We start from the raw sequence: 21,068 nt of genomic DNA, 5'->3' as shown, positions 1-21,068 counted from the left end.
ATATATGCGTGCACACACACACACACACACACACACACACACACACACACACACACACACACACACACACACACACACAAATCAAATGTTCTTCCTACCCCCTCTGGGTTAGGAGTGCCTCAGCAGCACTGTCACTAAGCCCATCTAAATATAGCATCTGGTGACCAGACCTGATCAACATCTGAAAACATAGTGGTGCTGTTGAACACGCCGCCCCCAAGTGGTAGTCAGGGGGCACTGCAGTTTATTACCCATCAAACCCTTCTTGCTCATCCCTCCAGTCACCACCCACACAGAGCTCAACGGCACAAAACAAGTAGTTAATCTGTATAAAAAGTAGGTTGCCTTTATTAGAAGCTGGGAAACCAAAAACATTATCAACATCGTTGTTAATACTTTTTTTTTGTAAGACCACAATATTGCCATTACCACCATCATCATCACCGCTTCGCACTTTTCCACAACATGCAAAAAGATTCAAGAGTTCAGTGTTCCTTTTCCATACTACTGACAAAATCTTCTCCACTTGGTCTCCTGTAGGAATCACAACTTGGCTTACATTTACATTGCCAGTACAACTGAAGGTAGATTGAAAGAAAAACAAAACAAAAAAGACATCAGAAAGAGAACAGAAGTTGTAGAATGAATGAGAGAGGAGAAATTCATAGCCTTATGCCATGTGGCTCCTGCGGGAAGATGATAGGAACGTCATTCAAGCCCTCAGTGCTGTGAACTACGAGCCGCTATCTGACCCTACCGCTAACAGCGTTAGGTTGATATAAACAGAGGTTTGTTTTTTTTTAAGTTCCAATCAGAAAATGACAGTAGCTACAGATGGGTGCCAATTCAGGACCTGAACGTAGAAAAAACACTTTAACCTGCGAACGAGGACAGTCGGAAAACAATCGAATGTGCTTCTGAACCAGGGACTAGGTTCGAGTGGGTCCTGTACACATCCAGGACTGACGTTTACTGCAGCCTCAGACTTGATGTGAAAACACACTCCCAAGACCGCAATACACTTGTTTTTTTTTTTTGTTTTTTTTGTTTTGCTTTTTTTCTTTGTTTTTTCGCTTTGACATCAAACACTATTTGTTGCAAAAAAAAAAAAAAAAACAAAAAAAAAAAAAACACAACAAAACACAACAAAAGACGTTTAATCTCACAAGTGCTGCACCTGATCTCCGAGTCACTAGTTTTGAGATCGTTTTATGGCTTTGGATTGCTGATCGTACAGATTGTTGACTCGTTTTAAGCCTAATTTGCCGTTTGTAGCAAAGACCTAAAACTTGAGGACAGATTACATTCTCGGGCCTCCAGTGATGATATAATCAGAGCCACGACCGAAACTCAATGAAAATTAAGGCATTGACAGAGAAACAAATGCCGGATATATACCGAGCTGCCCGCTTTTAATCTACTCCCGAGTCGCAGGACTGTGGAAATCTGGAGTCAAAAAGGTGTCCACTTGTGGAAACAGTAATGTGGGCAAAAAAGAAAAAAAAAAAAGCCTCCAGGAAACATGGACCTCGCTAAAGCTGATGTGTTTGGGGGTGGGAGGGGGGGATGAAAAGGACAGAATAAGTCAAAGAAGGGATGGCTGATCAAACCATCAGGCAAGAACAGATTGGATAGGGTCGACATTTTTTTCTTTAAAATCAAGATACATTTTATTTCTTTTTCTTAAAAAACAAACATTACAAAAAAAATCTGAATAGAGAATTAGAACAATAACCAACAGGAGAAAAACATTCATTTTTTAACTCTGAAAAGAAAAAAAAGACAAAAGAAAAGAAAACAAAAACACCTCTTTCTTAAAATAAAACGGTTTCAGGATGCCTGGCACAAGGGCTCGAGTGTTCAGAAGATGCTGTAGCCATGCAGGGAATAGAAATTGTGTGTGTTTTTTAAAAGGAGGTTATTAGAAAGCCTGATGTACAACAACAGAAACCATTTCACAAAGGCAGCTGATGGGCTTAGAGGAAAAATACAAAAAGTACCCCAATGAAAATTTAAGCGTGTATGCAAAGGCACACACACGCGTGTGTCTTCTTGAAATGTGCAACGGTGGCAGTCTGACATGTAGCGAACACCCAGTTACACTTTTAACGAAGCAGCAGCCGCAAACTATGTAGATCAAAGTGTCTGAAGGAAGCGGAGCTAGCTTTAAAAAGAATTTAAAAGACGCTGCTCAAACTCAAAGAACCGTCTAAAACAACCACCTGGTGCCAAAAAAACAAACCAGAGAGGGTGAAGGCTTGACCGCTGCCTGCACGTGCTCACTCAACGTCATGTTGCAAATACAGTGCTCAACTTACCGACACATATCAGTAAAAAAAATAAAGAGTGTGGCCAGTCATGCCTGATAACCGCGAGGAGGAAACAAAGATACACAGCAGTGAAGGGGTGTGTTCACACTCGGGACGGATGCCTGCTAGCGCTGACAGTTTTCACACGAAATCCAGAAAGGATGAAGAGAAAATGCTAAGTCCTTACATATGCTGTACAGCCACAGGAGCACTATGTCCAAGCTGGAGGCAGCGAGAAGGAGGGGGGAGGTTAAAGAAGCACACCAAGTCCAAACCACTGAGCCAGGCCACCGGCACAAACCAAAAAAACCAAAACAAAAAACAAACAAAAGTCTAAACGCAGAGCAAAACAAAAAGAAAAAAAAAACAAAACAACAAAAAGAAGAACAGAAAAAACCCACTGAGAACAGACAGAGAGAGATGTGGAGGATGGGTTTCAAATGGGTACCATCTTCTAGTCTTCTCCAGAGGGTGCCTCCTCTTCTGAGCCATCCTCCTCCTCCTCGTCCTCCTCTTCCTCTTCTCCTCCTGCGGCCTCCTTTGTCTTCTTGGGAGCTGGGGAACTCTCCTTCTTCTCGGGCTCCTCCTCTTCCTCCTCCAGGGGACTCTCTGGGTCCTCCTCCTCTTCTTCCTCTTTGGGTGAGCTCTTCTCCATCGCCTTGGTGCTGGGGCGCCCCTTCCCCTTTCCTTTCATTGGGCTGGGGGTCACTTCAGAGAGAGGGACACAAATCAGTCAGTGACTAATCGCACAGGTAAATGCACACAGGTGGGCTGCCATGTAACTCTGACTCACAATGAGGAATATATTTAACACTGGTCGGTACCCACTGCTCTGCACTGGCACACACCTGAAGCAAAGGTGCAAAGCAAAGGCAAACCAATTCATATTTTCTGTTTCCATTTCTGATCAGGATCCACTCAGTGACACAATTTTGCACCATCAACCTTAACAAGTACTTGTTAATGTACATTGCATATGTGTAGTCCTGTAATAGCCTGCTGCAGTATTTCTGTCAGCAAGCAGCGACTTACTTTTATTTATGACTTAATGTCATTATCCACATTCATATTTGTACTTTTGGAAGAAATGAGCACTTTTTCCCTCTCACAAGACAAAGATTCGGATAAACACAGAGGGATGTGATGCTTTCAGGGACAGGCTGCGCTGAGTGAGCAGTACTAATTGAGTGAAGTGGTGATGTGCTGTAGTTTCATCAAGGTGGATTATTCTGAATGTGCCGGGTTGCACAAACTTGATCCTGACAGGAAAGTTTTTCTGACAGTATGAGGAACGGAGTGTGGTTTTTTCTCCTGCATTTGTCAAGAAAATTTTGTTCAGCTCTCATTTTAGAGCACACAAAACACGATGTGCGCGACTATTCAATTCAATTTTATTTATACAGCGCCAAATCACAACAACAGTCGCCTCAAGGCATTTTATATTGTAAGGTAGACCCTACAATAATACATACAGAGAAAAACCTAGCAATCATATGACCCCCTATGAGCAAGCACTTTGGCGACAGTGGGAAGGAAAAACTTCCTTTTAACAGGAAGAAACCTCCAGCAGAACCAGACTCAGGGAGGGGCGGGGCCATCTGCTGCGACCGGTTGGGGTGAGAGAAGGGAGGGCAGGGTAATGACTAGTCGACTGATCGCCGCTATTGTCACTAGTACCCGACACACTCGTTATTTAATCTAATTGTTAACATTTCCATTGAAAATGCTACAAATCGCTGTGTCCTAAATGTTACGTAGCCATCTGCCACCAGATGGAGCTGCAGCTTATTATCGTTCATTATTTTGAAGGCAAAAATAAGACACAAACAGTGGAAATTAGGTTTCTTAGAAGGTTGACTGTCCTCTCTCTCACCGATAGGGTTCTGAGTTAAGTCATTCAAGAGGGGTTCAAAATAGCCCTGCTACTTGGAGATGGTCACCCCCTGGGTCAAATCCTAATGGGACATGCCTAGAACACCTCACCCAGGACTCACTGAAAGGATCATATTGCTTGGCTGGCCCGGGGATGCCTCCGTGTTTCCCCAGATAAGCTGGACGTGACTGAGAGGAAGGCTTGGGCTTCTCTGCCTGCAACCCAGCCTTGTATAAGCATTTAAGATTGTAACTTCTGAACAGGATTCACAGTCAGCATGTCAACTTACTTAACATATTCATTTAATATTCTGACAGTTCCTAAAATAAACAACTTGGGTGTAAAAACTGAAGGTTTTGTGTGCTCAGAGATACACAGATATACAGAGGGAAATGTTGCAGCTGTTTGAAAACTTTGTGGGGGAAAAAAACACTTGGAAAGTCGTTGTTTCCGGTTTTGACTACTTCTCTTCCTACATCAGCATTTTTGTGGTTGTACTGTCTGAATGGCGACACCTATTGTTCAGGAGAATACTGCAGTGACCTCCTGTGACTGCACAATGAAGTTACTGTGAGCAAGGAAGCCACGTCACAGGCATACTGGGACCCATCTTCCTGCACCTGTATTCTGATTGGCTGCCTCACCTGTGGCCTTTAGCCGTGGCTTGGGGCTTTTCTTCTCCTTGTCTGTCCGTCGCCGTCGAATCACCTTCTTGCCTCTCTTCTTGGAGTGACCGTAGTCGCTGTCATCGTCATCCTCCACCATGAAGTCCTCATCGCTGCCAGACTCGTCAGCTGCAAACAGGACACAGAAGAATCTCAGAGAGCGAGCACAGAGGGTATCCAACTGAACAAGAGTCACTGTTTACATACATACACAGCATGCCTGGAATATTAAAGCCTCCCCAGCTTCAGTTTAAAACAAAAACCATTTCAAACACTGAGTTACTTTAATGTCTTCATCCAGTTCCAGTTAATACCATGATAGCACTGCGGCTTTAGAGGATGATTCCATTTCCAGTTTGACTGTTGTGGCTCTCTGGGTCACACCCAATTTGCAAGACTTGGGAGTCTACTGATACCTAACTACTACATCTGTTTCTGGGAAGCACAGACTATACATAAAAGATGGGAGTAGTGACCGATGGTTTATCTATGGTTTAAAGAGGCCAAAAAAGGTGCATGCATGCTCACAGTATGAGTACTATTGCCACGAAGAATGGAGGCTATAGATCAAACTAAAAACCAACAGACCTAAAGTCTGAAAACAATTACTAGTTAAAATAGTATTTAAGCTATGATCAAAATTCATACTACAAAAACAGCTCACTGTTGCCTTTGTTCTAGCAAATGAAGATACAGGAACATTGTTTTTACTGAAGACATGAGCTGCTGTATCAAAGTGTGCTGTGTTCTACATACGGTCCATGTAGGACTCCTCTTGATCTTCGTGTTCCTCATCCTCGCTGCCTCCATCTCCCAGCAGGATCTCTCTCTGTTTGGACACGGCCTTTGAGGCCGCCTGACGCACTGTACGCTTTCGACTCACTTCCCTGTCGTCATCGCTGTCATCTACACAAGAACACACACAGACAGTTACACAACGACTCAGAGGATGATGGGTAAAACAAACAAGACAAACGGAAACAGTGCCTTAATGCTGCTCTATATAGTGCTTTTATTTGATCTCCGGTATCATGCAACTTTATTTCTATTCAGACGTAGACCTATCCACTAATTCCACAACAAACCCTCCACATCAATTGGTCGTAAAAAACAAAAAAAGGACAGTTCTACTGTCCCATCATTCCTCTGCGAGATCAGCAAAAACCAAAACAGCTGCAGCCATGCCAGTGCAGGCTGGTGGTTAGCATGCACCCATTAACACTGGTATATTGTGGCCTTTAGGCGGTGCCATCCACCCTCCATGATGTATACCGAGTGCCCCAAACACAGAAAACTTATTACTGCTGCTGTTGAGGAGTCACTTCCAGTATGAATACCACAAACGCAGGCTACCAGCATGAGCGCACGGTTCACATCCATACTGTAACTAATGAACATACGTGAGGGGATAATGCCTAAACAGCTTAGCAGCAAAGCAATACAGCACAAACACAACATGTACAACCCTGATGTGTAATGAAAAGTCACAGTGGAGCATTGCAGGTAAGCCATTTATGCCATGTAGGACATCTGAAGGCCCACATTGCTGGCTCCACTGCACATGCACACACACAGAGCTCTCTGTGTGTAACTACTCACTTGTTTGTTGATGAGGCAGAAATATAAAGGCTGATTTACCGTAATTGTCGGGCTATAAGCCGCTACTTTTTGCACAAGCTTTGAACCCTGCGGCTTTTAGTCAGGTGCGGCTTTTCTATGGATTGTCCATGATTTTTGTCATATCGTAAGACGATTTGTTTTGTTTGTTCCGCTGTTGTACGGCACTACGTTGCCTGGCGGAAGGGCATGTGATCAGACACACAGTATCGGGGTTCAAGAGTGGTATGTTGGTCACATGTCCATCCGCCAGGCAACATAGTGCCGTACAAGTAGCGCTACGCGTTCAGCAGGAGGCGTGGATGACAAGCGGCGATAAACTTGCGAAAAGCAAGTTATGCTCAACTCCACCGGTGGAATCTGACAGCGTGGAAAAGTGTGAAAACATCCATGATCACCAACGGATTTCGAAGGGCTGGACTGCTGCATGATGGAGAGGAGGACACCGCCACGGCCCTTCTGAGGGTGTTCGACTCCGACACTGACAACGAGGATTTGTTTGGTTTTGAAAGTGACAACGAAGGAAAGAAGCTGAGAGTGGATGACGAAGCCATCCTGAGCCTGTTCGTATCCGACACTGGAGAAGAGGACTTTGGTGGTTTTAGTGCGCAGGAAGATGGTGGTGAATGACTGACTTTTCTTCTTGTTAAAGCCGTGTCACTGCACCTGAGCCTAAAAGGTAGTCCAATCTATTTTTCTGGTGTGCTGTAGGTTATTGTTATGTACTACATTTGTTACTCATTTATGAAGCACAGTACATGTTCCGTACTTGTAATTACCTCTACTTGTACATATACCTAAAAAGTTATGCAAATATGTACCCATAACTTGTTTTTCAAAATATTAATAAAAGTGATGTGTCTCCAAACAGCCATCTCTTTCCTGACAATTCCCTTTGTGCATATTCTCTTACATATGATAAGTCAACATTGAAACACCTGCGGCTTTTAGTCAGGTGCGGCTAATGTATGTACAAAACAGGGTTTTCCCCTGATTTTAGCTTGTGCGGCTAATATTCAGGTGCGCTTTGTAGTCCAGGAAATACGGTAAATCAGCAACATAAAGTTGTTTTCCACAGGCTCCGCTATAACTAAAAAGTGGGCAGCAGATACGAACAGGATATTGTCCGGACCATCAATTAATTAATATATTAATTACAAATACCGATATGTTGTCAGTATTTATAGTCGCAGCTCAGCAGATGACAGTGACTGATCAGCCTCGTCCACCGTAGCTTCCATTCACAGTAATAATAAATCACAGTGTCGGGGACCGTTGTAGGACAGCAAACGCTTCAATCAGTTGAAAGTGTGGGAGGAATAAATGTCCAGGAGAGCACATCCAGTGCTCTCGAGCTGTGGTGGGCTGAGTGAGATATCCTCCAGCTGGATGTGTAATGTCAAGCGATCGATGTCAATGATCTCTTTATCGTTTAAGATAAAACCACGAGGATAACATTGTGGAGTCTCCTGAAGCTATAACACACCGCCATGGCTACACAGAACACAGCTGATAAACTGACATCCGCCTTGTTTGGTCACATCTAAGAATACAGACAGAGCACAACCGATCAAACTTTAGACAGTTTTGACATTTTAGCTGCCAACTCCTTTGTTTCTTTGATGCGGCTAAAATGTATAGCGCCACATCTGAAGCTCAGACTACAGCATGTTTCTGAGAGTTTAAAAAACTAAACATAAAGGTAGAGCTTTTTACCAAGAGGCTCTTGGTTAGTTTTTCCTTTAGACCAGTTACCAGGCGACCAGTAAAGAGTCCATGACTAATATCAATCTCAAAACGATGACTTATTCCTTGAGTGGTTTTGTTTTCTCAAGAAAACACTTTGTGGAAATGTTAAACACATAAGCGCCGTGTACCGCTCTCAGAGGTTGAACCTTTTTACTCAAGAGGGTTGACGAGAGCTGAGCAAATCAAAATCATGTGCTCGATCACTCAAACTTTTTTTTATTAGGCCTTTATTTATCCAGGTAAAAGTCTCATTTCCAAGAGAGACCTGGCATTTAACAGATAAATAACACCTCAATATCTCCACCTAAACCCTGATCCAGACCTACCTCGATGCTACAGTCTGGATCAGAGCTTGTTAGATCAGTTAGACCACAAACACATTCACATCAGAACGTTGATTCTTCCTCAGCTGCCATTAAGTGATCTGAATTTTATGCGGAATTTTTTTGATATGATTGATTGCTTGTTTTCCGACCACTCTTGCAAAGGTTTGCTGGTCATTATTTGATTTGTTGCATTCTTTTGTTTATAAATTAGCATAATGCCAATTGAAGCCCTGAGAGCATTCCCAGATCTTCCCATTCTCCATCACCGCATTCCTGAGATTGCGAGCCCATCATCATTTGCCCCTCTTAGTCAATCTGACCGTGTGTGTGCATAACACTGTCCAAAGTAAAATTCCATATACAACAAACAAAGCTGATCAACATTAAAAGCTGCATACGTCTTCAGTGTTTCATGCTGCCAGAGTTGTAGCAGAGAATTAGAAGTAGCGTTCAAACAAACTTGCGTTACCTGCAGCCCGTTTTCTCTTCGGCCCCCGCTTGCTGGGCTTCTCCACCTTGGCTTTCTTTCCCTTTTTCCCTCTTTTTTCTTCATAGTCACTTCCTCCATCTTCATCCTCCTCCTCTCCAAAGTCATTGTCTTCATCATCGCTGCCAAAGTCATCTTTAGTATCGACACAGAGGAAGTCAGTGAGCGTTAATCAAACTCCAGCTGTTTTCAGAGAGAGTCAACCTTTTTCATGTAGCTCAGACTGACTTACCTGCTGAATCATTTTTGGGTTTGGAGAGCTTGTCATCAGAGTCCTCACTGGGGAGCAGAACAAGAAATAAACAAAACAGTGTCTTCAGTAAGTCGAGGAAAGGCAGCCAGGAACTCATCAACAAGACAGACTGCAATGGACTGGCATGGATGAAATAATATGGGCGTAATGTGCTGAGGACTGGTCTGAAAGATGTCCTGATAAGCTCCAGCCAGTGTTACTCTCACTGATTCAACATCATTCATTCAGTGGGAAGCATGTTTCATTTTGCCTACTGTTACATTGCTGAGTAAAAAATGTAAAAATACAAAACAACCGTTTTCCCCTCTATTCAGTCTCTCAGACTTGACTAATTTATTCACATAACTGTGATTTTATCTGCCAAATAACACACCAACATGCCGATTAAACAGCGCGATAATCACACATGATAGAGAGAATAAAGGCCACCTGTGGTGGGCTGGGCCACAGGTGGCAGCAGCAGTAAGAGACTCAGCACTATAACTGCACTGGCACTTGCTTTGATATCCAAGAACTATTAAACAAATTGATAAACGGTGCCAGTGTTTGTCTCTGGCACAGTTAATATCCTCCCATTGAGATCTTTCACTAACAAAAATATGCATATTCTGATATCCTGATTTTTCCTATGTGCCAACTACATGATACACACAACATGTGATGTAGGTTCCACTTTGTCCTCCCTTCTTCCAGCCCTGTCTGAAAAACTGATAACTGTCACCTGGATCTCTCCTTTTCAAACATATATTTAATCAACAATTTATTTCCTGTTTTCTATTTTCCTATAAAGGCTCAGGTCTACAGCTCATCAGGACGGATCGCCATACGCTTCACCATGTACATGTTTGCCGGACCTTTAGATCCAAGTGATAAAGTGTAAAATCGATCACAGTGTCTGACGCTGCATTAGAAACTGTAACCAGACACCAACAATCCTACCAAATCTCCACTTAGTGCTCACCTGTCATCTTGCGAGTTCTTTGAGCGCTTGTGCTCACGAGGGGCTGGTCGCACCTTCTTCGGCTTGTCGTCACCATACTCCTCATCTAAGGAGAAAGCGCACTTTTAACCTTTAAGACACACAACTCAATATCATGCTAGCAGCTCTACAAGATACCAGTTAAGACATCACAGTGCTTTGAGTTAAATGCTAACGTCACCACTCTAAATTACTCTCAATGACTTTTAATTTTTTTATTTTATTTAACCAGGAAGATCCCACTGAGATTTTACACAAATTACACAATTAAACAAAGGCAACAACACACACACACAAATAAATTTTAAATATTGTGGGGGGGTTTTAATAAATGAAATAAAATTCAATTAAAATGACAAGCAATCTAATTGAAACAGTTGCATGTTATGGAACTGGCCTCAAAGATTCTTAGTTCTGATTTAAAATCATTTAATAAACGAATTCTGTCATTTTTTCGTTGTTCTGCAGCTCGTTCCAAACCGAGGGGGCTAAATGGACAAAAGCTCTTTTGCCAAGTTCAGTTCAGGCAAATGGAACAGAAAGCAACAAGTAACCATGCGGACGAAGAGAATAATGACCAGCATGTTTCACTGCAACCAGGGAACATATATAGGAAGGCAGCAATCCGAGTATCGCCTAATATATAAAACTGTATAAATGAGACTGACTGGCCAAAGCAGGCCATCATACCCGAGGGTATAACTGAAATTTACGGTTTGTGCTGAACCTCAGAGAAGCATGAGACACAGTATCAACCATCCAGAAACACTGAGCAGAAGCATTCATATATAGAATATCTCCATAATCCAGAGCAGGCAAAAATGTTGCAGCAACAAACCGCTTCTTTGTATTAAAAGAAAAACACTACCAGAATAAAACCAGCTGTTAGGCTCAGTTATTGCTAGCTTGCTTATACTTAAAACTAACAGAAGACCATTAGTTTTGTACTTACAGGATGGACAAAAATGCGCAAATTAACTTTGTTCATCCTTGTTGCTTTGGCTGGATATCGCAGTAACGAGTGGTCAGGAAGGCAGCCGTACCCAGCCACCTTCTCGCCCCATGAGCCAAACCAGTACATGAAGAACTTACACTTTGCCTCAACTTGGAAACTTGGACCATGATTTTCTCAGGAGACTGAATATCTTTTAGATTCCAACTGATGAAGCATTTTAAAAACCAACGTTGATATTTGGGGATTTAAAATCTGATATCTCAGCTGAAATTCTGTTTACTTTCAGACACAAAACTGGAACAGATTTGTCCAACATTTGTTCTGCAGAGGTATTTATTTACTGGTCGACACAAAGTAAAGAGAAACGGTGCGCATATAAATGTACCAAAACACAGTATCGCCTCACAGGACAGGTTTGTTTTTTTTTTACCTCATACTTTTTACCTTAAATTGTGTCATTACTGTGCACTGATGCTAAATATCTATAGCAGAGACTAATCTGTACATTGCCCTTGTGTCACTCCATTTGTAATGAAACACATCTGAAGCCTCACTTACCTGCGTCATCAGACTCATTGAATTGTGAGTAGTTCACCACCTTCCTGTTCCTGTGAAGAAGAACACACTGCATTAGATTACAAAGTTACTGCCTTAACCCGATATTAGACAGTGTAGACTAGAGTGCAACAAAGCTATCATATGTAATGTCCAGCAGTTCAGGTGGTGCAAGTGGCAACGTGCTGGCTGTGTATGAATGTCTCGATCGTATTATTTGGTACGAGACATAAAACGCCTTCCAGCCAGGGGGCCCTGAACTGGACACTGGTCTACCTTCTACAGTTACAAAGGCTAATTTGGCCAAGTGTATGGGGGAGGTCTCAGTGACAGTATTTGACTACACTTCAGGTAACACGCTCTTTGGAAAACTGAAGAGCAGCACTGACCAAGACAAACAGACAGTTCAGGTTAAAATCATTGGGAAAAAATTTACCCCTGAATTAGGGGTGGGCAGTATACACGGTATACGGTAGAAACGATATAAATCTGGCCAACGGTAGAGATTTTGACTATACCGCTCTACCGCGATAGCGCATGTTGATGGTGTCATCAAGCTGTGCCTGTTTTGGTCGAATGCATTGCAGCGGCTGCAAACAACATCATCTGCAAATTATGCCGGGCGACAGTAAAAGCAAAGAGACGAAGCAATTTTGGAATATGAGGAAAGCCAAAAACTGCGCTCCCTCCACTTCCCTACCATTGATTCATTAATGCTGAATTCTCTCGCAGCTGCTCTATTCCCGTGTTGTTGCAGTATATTAATGACTAACCTCGTATTGTGGATGGATTATCTCAGTTGTTCTCCTGACTGAAGTTTGGCCCGTTTATAGCATCCTGCCATGCGATTACATTTGTCCCCAACCACCAGAAACCCTCACTTAACTTTTATCGAGTGGAAAAAAGTTAGCGTTCATCCTCCAGCTTCACTGTGTTTATGTTATGCTAACATAGCTGTGTCGCTAGCGATCACGTAGCACATCATTATATACCAGCTAGCCCAACTTCAGTAACCCTACAAACGTCACTGCTGTTTAGTTTTCTGTCTTCATTTATGTTTGAAGTGATAGCAGAGCTGTACGTTTGAATTTGTTTCAGAAATCTCTCAATCAGAACATGTTATATCATGTTTAGGTGGAAGCTAGCGAGCTAACTTCCTGCTAACTTTAACTGAATTTAATAAATTCTGTTTTCATGGATGCCTGGATGTTAAATGTAATTGTTACACCTGGTAAAGCAGCAACGCTGATCATTTATTTACAGATGAAAGAATTTAGACAGTTTTTAACTCTCAGTGATGCCGTAGTGTTCGTTTGACTTTGGGACCTGAATCGGACGGAGTTTAGGACCCAGATTACTCTGCGAGGCTCCTGAATACGGCAGCCGTCAAGCGGTGCGGCTTCGTAGCTTAGCAAAGTCGTACTAAAACATTTTGGACAGATTTTTGAGTGCCGTGTACCACATGAAATCGGTCGAGGTCAGTAAGCACAACCAGAATTTATACACAAGGCACACTGTTGATTTTTGAGAAATTTAAAGGATTTTAAGCACGCCTTATAGTGTGTAAATAGAAGAAAGGAATATATCGCGATATATATCGTTACCGCACATGCTTCAAATTATACCGTGATATGGATTTTAGGCCATATTGCCCAGCCCTACACTGAATCCACTTTATTAGAGCAAGATACATTTATGCAAATAATACATTAAAACAAATGCTTGTATTTAACAGTATACATGGCCAATATGCAATATCACTTAAATGTAAAGTAATTTAAAAGCATCTTCCAAAAAATAAAGATATTAGCTTTAACTTATTTTTAAATCTGTCAAAACTTTGTCTAAACGCATGTTCGCACGTTTAGACTAACTGCATTCAATAGCTAGCTTGGTGACTGTGTCTTGAGTCTAAAAACACCTTAAAAGGATAAAATTACAAGATGTTTAGTCTCTAAGCGGGAGTGAAGATTAGAGGTCCTGATGCTTGGACATTTTCCCGGGTCAGGTTGAGAAACAGATAAATGCTGTTAGAGGTTTTTGTCACTGCGGAGCTGATTCTGTATCACTTCTACTTAATCAGATTTCTTTACGTATAAAAAGACACGATAAGGATCGAATAGATTGACCTATACAAGTAGTTCCCTTTCTTCTTGTATTGGGTTGTGGACATTACTTATTATTGAAAAAGTTATATATGCATAGTACTTATTTTAATGATAGCACCGATCTCTTTAGCACAGAAAGCACAGTGTCGCTTATATTTCTGTACAGATGATCTGCCATTCTTCAGAGACATTTACTTTGGCTGCTATTTGCTGGAGAGGTTGTGCTGCTCTTTATTTCTCTTTAAAATACCCCAAAGACGTTCTGCTGAACTGATATAAAACTCAAGTTTGGATTTCACTATTTTCTTCCTTAGAAAGTCTTCTTGATGTTGCCAGTGGTCTTTGACTCATCATGCTGGAATATTTCTTCTCTGGTAGTCGTCTCAGCCAATATTTCAGCAGATCAACAGGTATTTAGGGTGCCAACTGTAAATTTCAGACTTCGTGACACCTTTTGCATTAATCCAGCCCATTATCCCATTATCGTAACACTACTGCCTCCTTGGCAGTCCTGTGCAAGATCTCTCCATACTGGACCACATATGAGCCTTTAGTCATTTATGTCACCTGACCAAGGAATGGGACTTTCATCCGCATTCACCTGGCTTCTTGTCTAAATTTAGTTTTGCAGTTTTGTGCTCAAGTTCAAGCGAGAATAAAGAAATTTAAAAAAAAAAGAAAAGAAAAGTTGCTCCCATTGAGGTTCTTCACACTACCTGAGCTGTCACAAAAACTGATTTCCACTGAGAACTTCTGAGCCAAGCCTGAAGCCTGTCTGTTTTCCCTCTTTCCCTACTTCACCTCAAGGCAGGTGAAGCAGAGAAAGAGTTTCCTTCAAAAGCAAAATAGAGGCGTGGCAATGAGCACGAGCCTGCTGATTTAGACTGATGACTTTAGATGTATTAACATGCTCATAGTGGGGAGGACAGAACTCTGTGGTACACACATTTCATGACTCCAAGGTTAAGTTTCCAGGAAACTATGTTTTCTTCGGTTTAAGAACATTTTCTTAACCTCCTAGGACCTGCCGTCCACATATGTGGACATCACATTTTGGCTTATTTAGACCAAAATACTCAATTTTGCTCTGCAAGGGCCTGATATCCACTTACAAGGACATTATACTGCTACTGTTCTATCAAAATTTTAAACGAATATCCTCAGATGTGGCTCTTATTTTTCTTAAAAACAAAAATAAGGCAAAAAAAAAAAAAAAAATCTGGTAATTCTTTGTTTTTACATTCATCGGGCCCCAATCAGCCCAAATATCAAAGAGAAATTAAAAATGCATGCCGTGGAAGAGTTAGGGTCTTAGGAGGTTAATGGTGAATGAGGCTGAGTGTAATTTATTCAGATGATCAAGATTATGGGAAGAAAACAAGAACTAGACTACGGCAACTTTCCCAGAGCGAAACAGCAGGTCTGTCCTGAATAAGATCAGCAGTGGGCTTTTGCCTTTTATTAAACCGGTAATGTTACTTTGCTGAAACCTAAAACGGTACAAAATATGGATACAGCAAAACAATGTCACCAACTGATATTAGAAATCTTGTTTTGAACTCTCTGAAGATTTTTACCATTGCCATCTTGGTGTTTTGAAACCGGATGTGAATGATAATTGGCCAGTGCCTTGTCAATCAGAAGTTTCTAACTAATGAGTATACCGTTGATACACAGTATTACCCTGAAACACGGTATGACTAAGTATTACAAAGCGGGCATGATATTTTATTCAACACAGCCTGAAAATAGTAACAGACCACAAACTTAACAGGAAACTACTCAGAGAAGTCAAATCAGAAAGCCGTTTTCAAACAGACAGGGCGCCAGTATACCCTCTGCATTGGTCATTTAGCTTGCTGCCACGTCATCATCACACAATCACCTGTAGCACTGAGTTTCTGTACTGGACCATCATTAAAATGATGAACACTGACACAATCGTACTGTCTTCAATCCAGCTGTGACGGTCGTGGTACAATACGCCAGGTTACAAAAATGAAGCGGGGCACGACTGACTGAAGCACCTCAAATACAGTGGCGCACGCAACGTGATGTAACATCAAAAAGATCAACACATGCTGACTATAAAGGGTTGGCAGTCTTTTTGCAGCAACTGTATCTCCCCCGGTGGCCGTTTAAAAGAATGCAGCTTTTATACTGCCTATGAGTAAAACTACCAGCTGCATTTAAAAGAAAAAAAAAAAAAAAAAGGAGCGCAGCTAGCAGTTCATACAAGAATTAAAGCAAACTGAGCTCCAGTGAAGCAAAATGTGGCATAAGTATAATGAATATCAGACTCAATCTCATGTTAGCATACAAGCACAGATGGTAGACAAAGAATAATTGCTACCTCCACTAATCTACAACAGAACCCATTATAATTTCAGTGATAAAATAATGTGCTCATAAACAAGCAGTGTTAAGATGTAGATAACCACACAGTTTATTAGGCTAAGTAATTTGACAAAGCTGCTACAGAACTGGTCATTTGATCTGACTGAATTGGCATATTTAATTAAATTCATATAACGCTAAATGACAACAACATTCATCTAGAAGTGTTTTATATCGTAAAGGTAAAAACCCTAAAATAGACAACTCCTGTAAGCAAGCACTTGGTGATAGTAAGAAAGAAAAACTCCCTTGTAAATGGAAGAAACCTCCAGTAGAACCAGGCTCCGGGGGGACAAATCACAATAATGAGCACTGAACCAGTCAACTGGAGTAACAGTCAACCACCCTGTACACAGGCTGACAACCCTGGCTGCTGGTGCTAGCAATGCTGACATTAGCAACATTTCCAAATTAATCTGACACTGTGTGCGCAATGTTATGCACAACGTTAGATTTTGTTTATTAAACAAGCAAATTAACAGTTGTAAACAGCTCTTAATTACACACAATAGCTCTCCTGACAGTGGTCAACCATTTGACTGACAGCTTTCGTTTTCTTATGGTGTTTTTATTCTCGCCACGTGACCCACCGTGGGTGGCCCGGGATGAGTTCTGACATCACATCATGTAGCATGCACCACTGCTTTTGTGGCCATCTGACTTGCTGTGCACCTCTTAACTTTTAGAATCTGGCACGTTGTGCCATTGTCATCACAGCTGGGTTGAACACACAAGTGTACAATTGCATCTTTTTTTTTTCTTTTAAAAACACCATTTTAATGATATTCCAGTTCAGGTTACGGCGTAGGTCAAAGTGTAGTGTATTTCCAATCGAACCATAATCCAGGCATGATGTAGCATGGAGGGAAATAATAGCACCAGTGGATCCCTTGTCCCTGAGAAAATGCAAATGACTGCAAATAATTTATCAAACGAATCAAAAGAAAAACTTTTTTTTTTTTAAGAAATAAACTAGTCCATACCAATCATAACATTTTTATTTATTTATTTGTTTTATTTTCTATTAATTATTCTATTTATTATTTCATTTTCTATTATTTTTATTTTCTCAGTTCTATTTATCTTTTTGTATTTTGTACATTCTGTTTATTTGGCAGGGTATATAAACAATTTTATCATGCTAGTATCGAACAAGTTATGACCATTTCATAGGCTTATTAATTTAACTTTAATTATATAAATGATATAATCAGTTACCATTTGTTTTATCCTGGTAATTAGTTTTCTATGGTTAAATTCTGTAGCCCAGTAGGTTGTGAAAACGTAAAGCTATGCTGCCGAGGTCTAGGTGGAGCTCTTGCCTCCCCTCCAAAAAAAAGATACATGAAGTTGGCTATATTAGAGTTAACTGATAAAGCCTCGCTACCAAAGCAATGTATCACCATATACTGCAGTTGTAGACACAGCGCAAGGTACCACACTTCTCACTAATATTTAAAACATTTGATTATCAAGGAATGTTATAGTCTCATGCAGCTTTTTGGCCAATGTTTAACCTTGTCCATTAGATTTTGCTGAGTTTAGAATAACTTTTTTTTCTTTTTAGACTAGTTAATTGGTCTCAATTATTCCTTGTTTAAACTAGTAGTAAATTATTGATCAGGAGATTTGAGCATTAAAAACAATAGCATGAGTAACACAAGCAACATACCTGTAAAGAATGTGTTCAAGATTTTTTTGGGTGGTGCAACACAACAAAAAGAATATTTTTAAGGTGTCTGAGGTATAGCTGTGCTTCTGCTGACATGGCTTCTTATTTCATTTCTAATCAAACAGAGTTGGTAAAGTAGGCTGCTATCATTTCTGGCAGACTGCTTCAATTTTTGTCTTAAGAGTAAATGTAACACACTATAGGCACAAATAATTGCATTATGTTAAAGTAACACTGTCTATGAATGATACAGATGGGCAGAACTGACAGCGCCTGCAGCATAGCTCCCATATTAATGTATTATTTTACTAATAGCCACTGTCGCTAGCCACCACGTTAATGAGGATTTAACAGGCAGCTAATGTAGCTATTGGATGGCGGCTAACAGCTAACATTAAAATGTACAGTGGCAGGTTAGCATTTATTATAACAATGTAATGCGTCAATGTTGGTGAAAATGGAGCTTTACAAAATTCCTCAAAGTTTTTTAAATGTCAACTATTGTTCATGTGTTTAGCTGCTAGTGAGGGGAGGGGCTGTGTGCCTGTGTATCTGCAACAGTGCTGTGTGAAGTTGTCTCGGCTGAGGGACACAACACTTTTGTAAATGAGTATCTAGTCCAACAGTCATTTTTAGTATTGACTTTCTGGCAACCTCAGTAAAGAACAAAATGCAAAAATCTTAACTGCAATGACTTCATCAATGGATCTGTGGAAATGTCTAATCGAGTTGATTTTATTTTATTTTTTTTTTATTTATGTGTAGAAAAAACAAAAACAGAAAAAACATGCTATTTCCAGCAGAGCTTGCCCAAGGTATCAAATGCCCTTTCTATGTAACGCATGCTAATTATTTGTTTTGCTGTTTTTCAGCATGAAAGTATTTATATTCCTAAAGACATTTGTCCTGTTCTACTGGTCATCCTCGTGACTTTAAAATTATAACTCAATGCTTAAACATTTGAGTTTTGCTTTTTTTTTTAATCGTTTTGAGAGCACTATTCTTTCATCCTTTTCAGATTTTATGTTGGCGCACATTGTCCCAAATCTTTCACAGTGCAGCATTCAGTTATATGAGGCAGCCCTGCAATCCATCACTTACTGCCAGACAATGAGTATATGGCATGCAACATTTGGATGGCGCACATGTTCAAGCTTTGTTAAGTAACAATTCCAATAAAGTTTATTCAAATGTGATTGCTGTAATCTGAGTGTTGACAAAAAGAGTAAGGCAGTGTTATTTTGTCCAAAGTTCATTGACTTCACCTGTCTTAATCGACATGTTTAGTTTTATACCTGTTGAGGGCTCACGTACAGACTTTGTGTTAAGCATGTAAAAAAAAGTAAATATTAAAATCCTACAAAGCATATTTTAACATTTTTAAAATACCTCAAGACATTTTAAATCCAACTAAGCCCTTATTTTTACAATTTATTTTAATGCAATGCCTTTAAAAGCTTAGAAACTCTGAAAGGCAGAAACCCTGTTTTCTCAACCCGAATATAAGATTAAGAAGAACATTAGTTAATGTCGGATTTCTTTTAACTTCACAGCTTTTTTTTTTAAAATAAGGAGTAATTTTCATACAGTCCCTAAATATTCACCCAATTGTCTCTGCGAGAATGACCCAGTAAAAGATTCCATGTTGTCGCCACAAAATTTCGAGAACTGAATTTACATTAGATTAGCATTAATGTGATTTACAGTAATCGTAAAAAGGCATTTTAATCTGAATAAAAGGTCTGAATGCACCTCGTGCGTTATAATCACAGCGGGGATCTTGCAATGGGGATGGGGGTTGGAGGGGGTGTGGTGACTTCTTGTAGTTCTCCGCCTTCCTCTGACATCAGCCAGCAGTGTTAATTTACTGCCAGCTCTGTAAATGTAGACCCGCTCTCAGTGCTCTTTTTTCCTCCTCCCCCAACAACAACGACATTTTCGTTGGCTGACACCATTTTTAAAAATGTTCTCAAAGTACGAACCCCCCCCCCCGAAATGCGATGTAATGGCGACTACAACACGACACGCACAGTCTGCGCGGTAACAAGATCAAATCCCGAGGCCAACCACCACCTCCTCCGGAGATTTTTTTTTTTTCGTGTGGGGGTGTATTAGCGTTTCTGGAGCCTACCCTGGATGAATGGGTAGCCATATTCTCATTCTCAAACAAAATGGGAAAAACGTTATCTGGCCTGGCTTAAGTGAGCCGTAAAACGTAGCTGGTTAAATCACACCGACTAATTTTCCGCTTGGCCTACATAGCAGCCAACAATGCACATCATGGATCCGTTTAAAAGCATGATAGACACGACACGGCGGCGGGCTGCGCGTATCTCCACACAAGACATGGCGAACAGTCCACAGCGCTGGGATCCATATTAGAAAAAAATGAGGGTGCACACGCGAGAAGAGAAGCGCACATACACACACGCATGCACACATTCCCATTATTTTTTCATGAAATAAACAAATTCCCAGCTCATAAAACACAACATGGTGGAGACGTGCACGTTATCGGCTACGCCAGGCGCCAGCACAGTGTCGTTATTAACTCGGAGAGAGCAGAAGACATATTTAGCACACCTACCTCACTGGTCTTGACATTTTGCAGGAATACTGTGGAGGTTAAGGATGTGAGAAAGGGGGAGAAGAAAAAGCACAGGGGGGGGGGAAAGGAATATAGATTCCCGCTCTGCAAAATACCGAGGGGAGTGAGGTTGACGCACAACTCCACCGTCCGAGCTAGCGCGTGAAAATAAAAGTACGGCAGCCAGTAGTCCTCCTAACGCAAATATTCTTATATTTTTTTTTTACCTCCAGCTACCTTCAAAATGGTGAATAAAACAAACTGAAACTGCAGCCTGTGCTCAACCAAACTACGCGGCCTTGAGGGGTGGGGCCTCCCCGGCAAGGGCCGCCCCCCAATGAACCCTGAGAGGCGCAGCGCGGTGCTCCGCTGCTGCCATTGGCTGATTTAAACGACGACTTTTCTTCTTCTTGGATATTTTAGCTGCTCATCAGAGCATTTTTAGCATACAGTTCCCCGCCTCCGTTAACAGGCTCGGTTGAAATGACACTGTTAAGAAAACAAAAAGAGGCCCTCAGGTTGGATACATACATTCA

At 41.1% G+C, this 21,068-nt stretch overlaps 1 protein-coding gene across 1 annotated transcript; it reads right to left on the bottom strand.

Annotated features, from left to right (window-relative positions):
* Positions 1 to 320: 320 nt before the first annotated feature.
* nucks1a (nuclear casein kinase and cyclin-dependent kinase substrate 1a) lies at positions 321 to 20,857 on the bottom strand. The gene is made up of 8 exons (XM_084927462.1): positions 20,533 to 20,857; positions 11,772 to 11,821; positions 10,241 to 10,325; positions 9,259 to 9,305; positions 9,009 to 9,161; positions 5,604 to 5,753; positions 4,827 to 4,976; positions 321 to 3,017 (listed from the first exon to the last, which is right to left on the bottom strand). Exons 1-8 carry the CDS (start codon positions 20,547 to 20,549, stop codon positions 2,764 to 2,766), a joined length of 906 nt encoding a protein of 301 aa, XP_084783588.1. The 5' UTR covers positions 20,550 to 20,857; the 3' UTR covers positions 321 to 2,763.
* Between the last annotated feature and the right edge of the window lie 211 nt (positions 20,858 to 21,068).

Source organism: Perissodus microlepis, chromosome 5 (assembly GCF_051167445.1).
Source record: "Perissodus microlepis isolate ML-2025 ecotype Zambia chromosome 5, ASM5116744v1, whole genome shotgun sequence".
Taxonomy (NCBI): Eukaryota; Metazoa; Chordata; class Actinopteri; order Cichliformes; family Cichlidae; genus Perissodus; species Perissodus microlepis.
This window is presented reverse-complemented; position numbering and strand designations above follow the sequence as displayed.

Excerpts from the sequence above, each read along its gene's own strand:
- nucks1a (XM_084927462.1), bottom strand. Across the intron at positions 4,977-5,603 it reads AGAGGAGTCCTACATGGACC|CTGACGAGTCTGGCAGCGAT; the intron begins GTATGTAGAACA and ends TCCTGTTTGCAG. Across the intron at positions 3,018-4,826 it reads GCCACGGCTAAAGGCCACAG|TGACCCCCAGCCCAATGAAA; the intron begins GTGAGGCAGCCA and ends CTCTCTCTGAAG.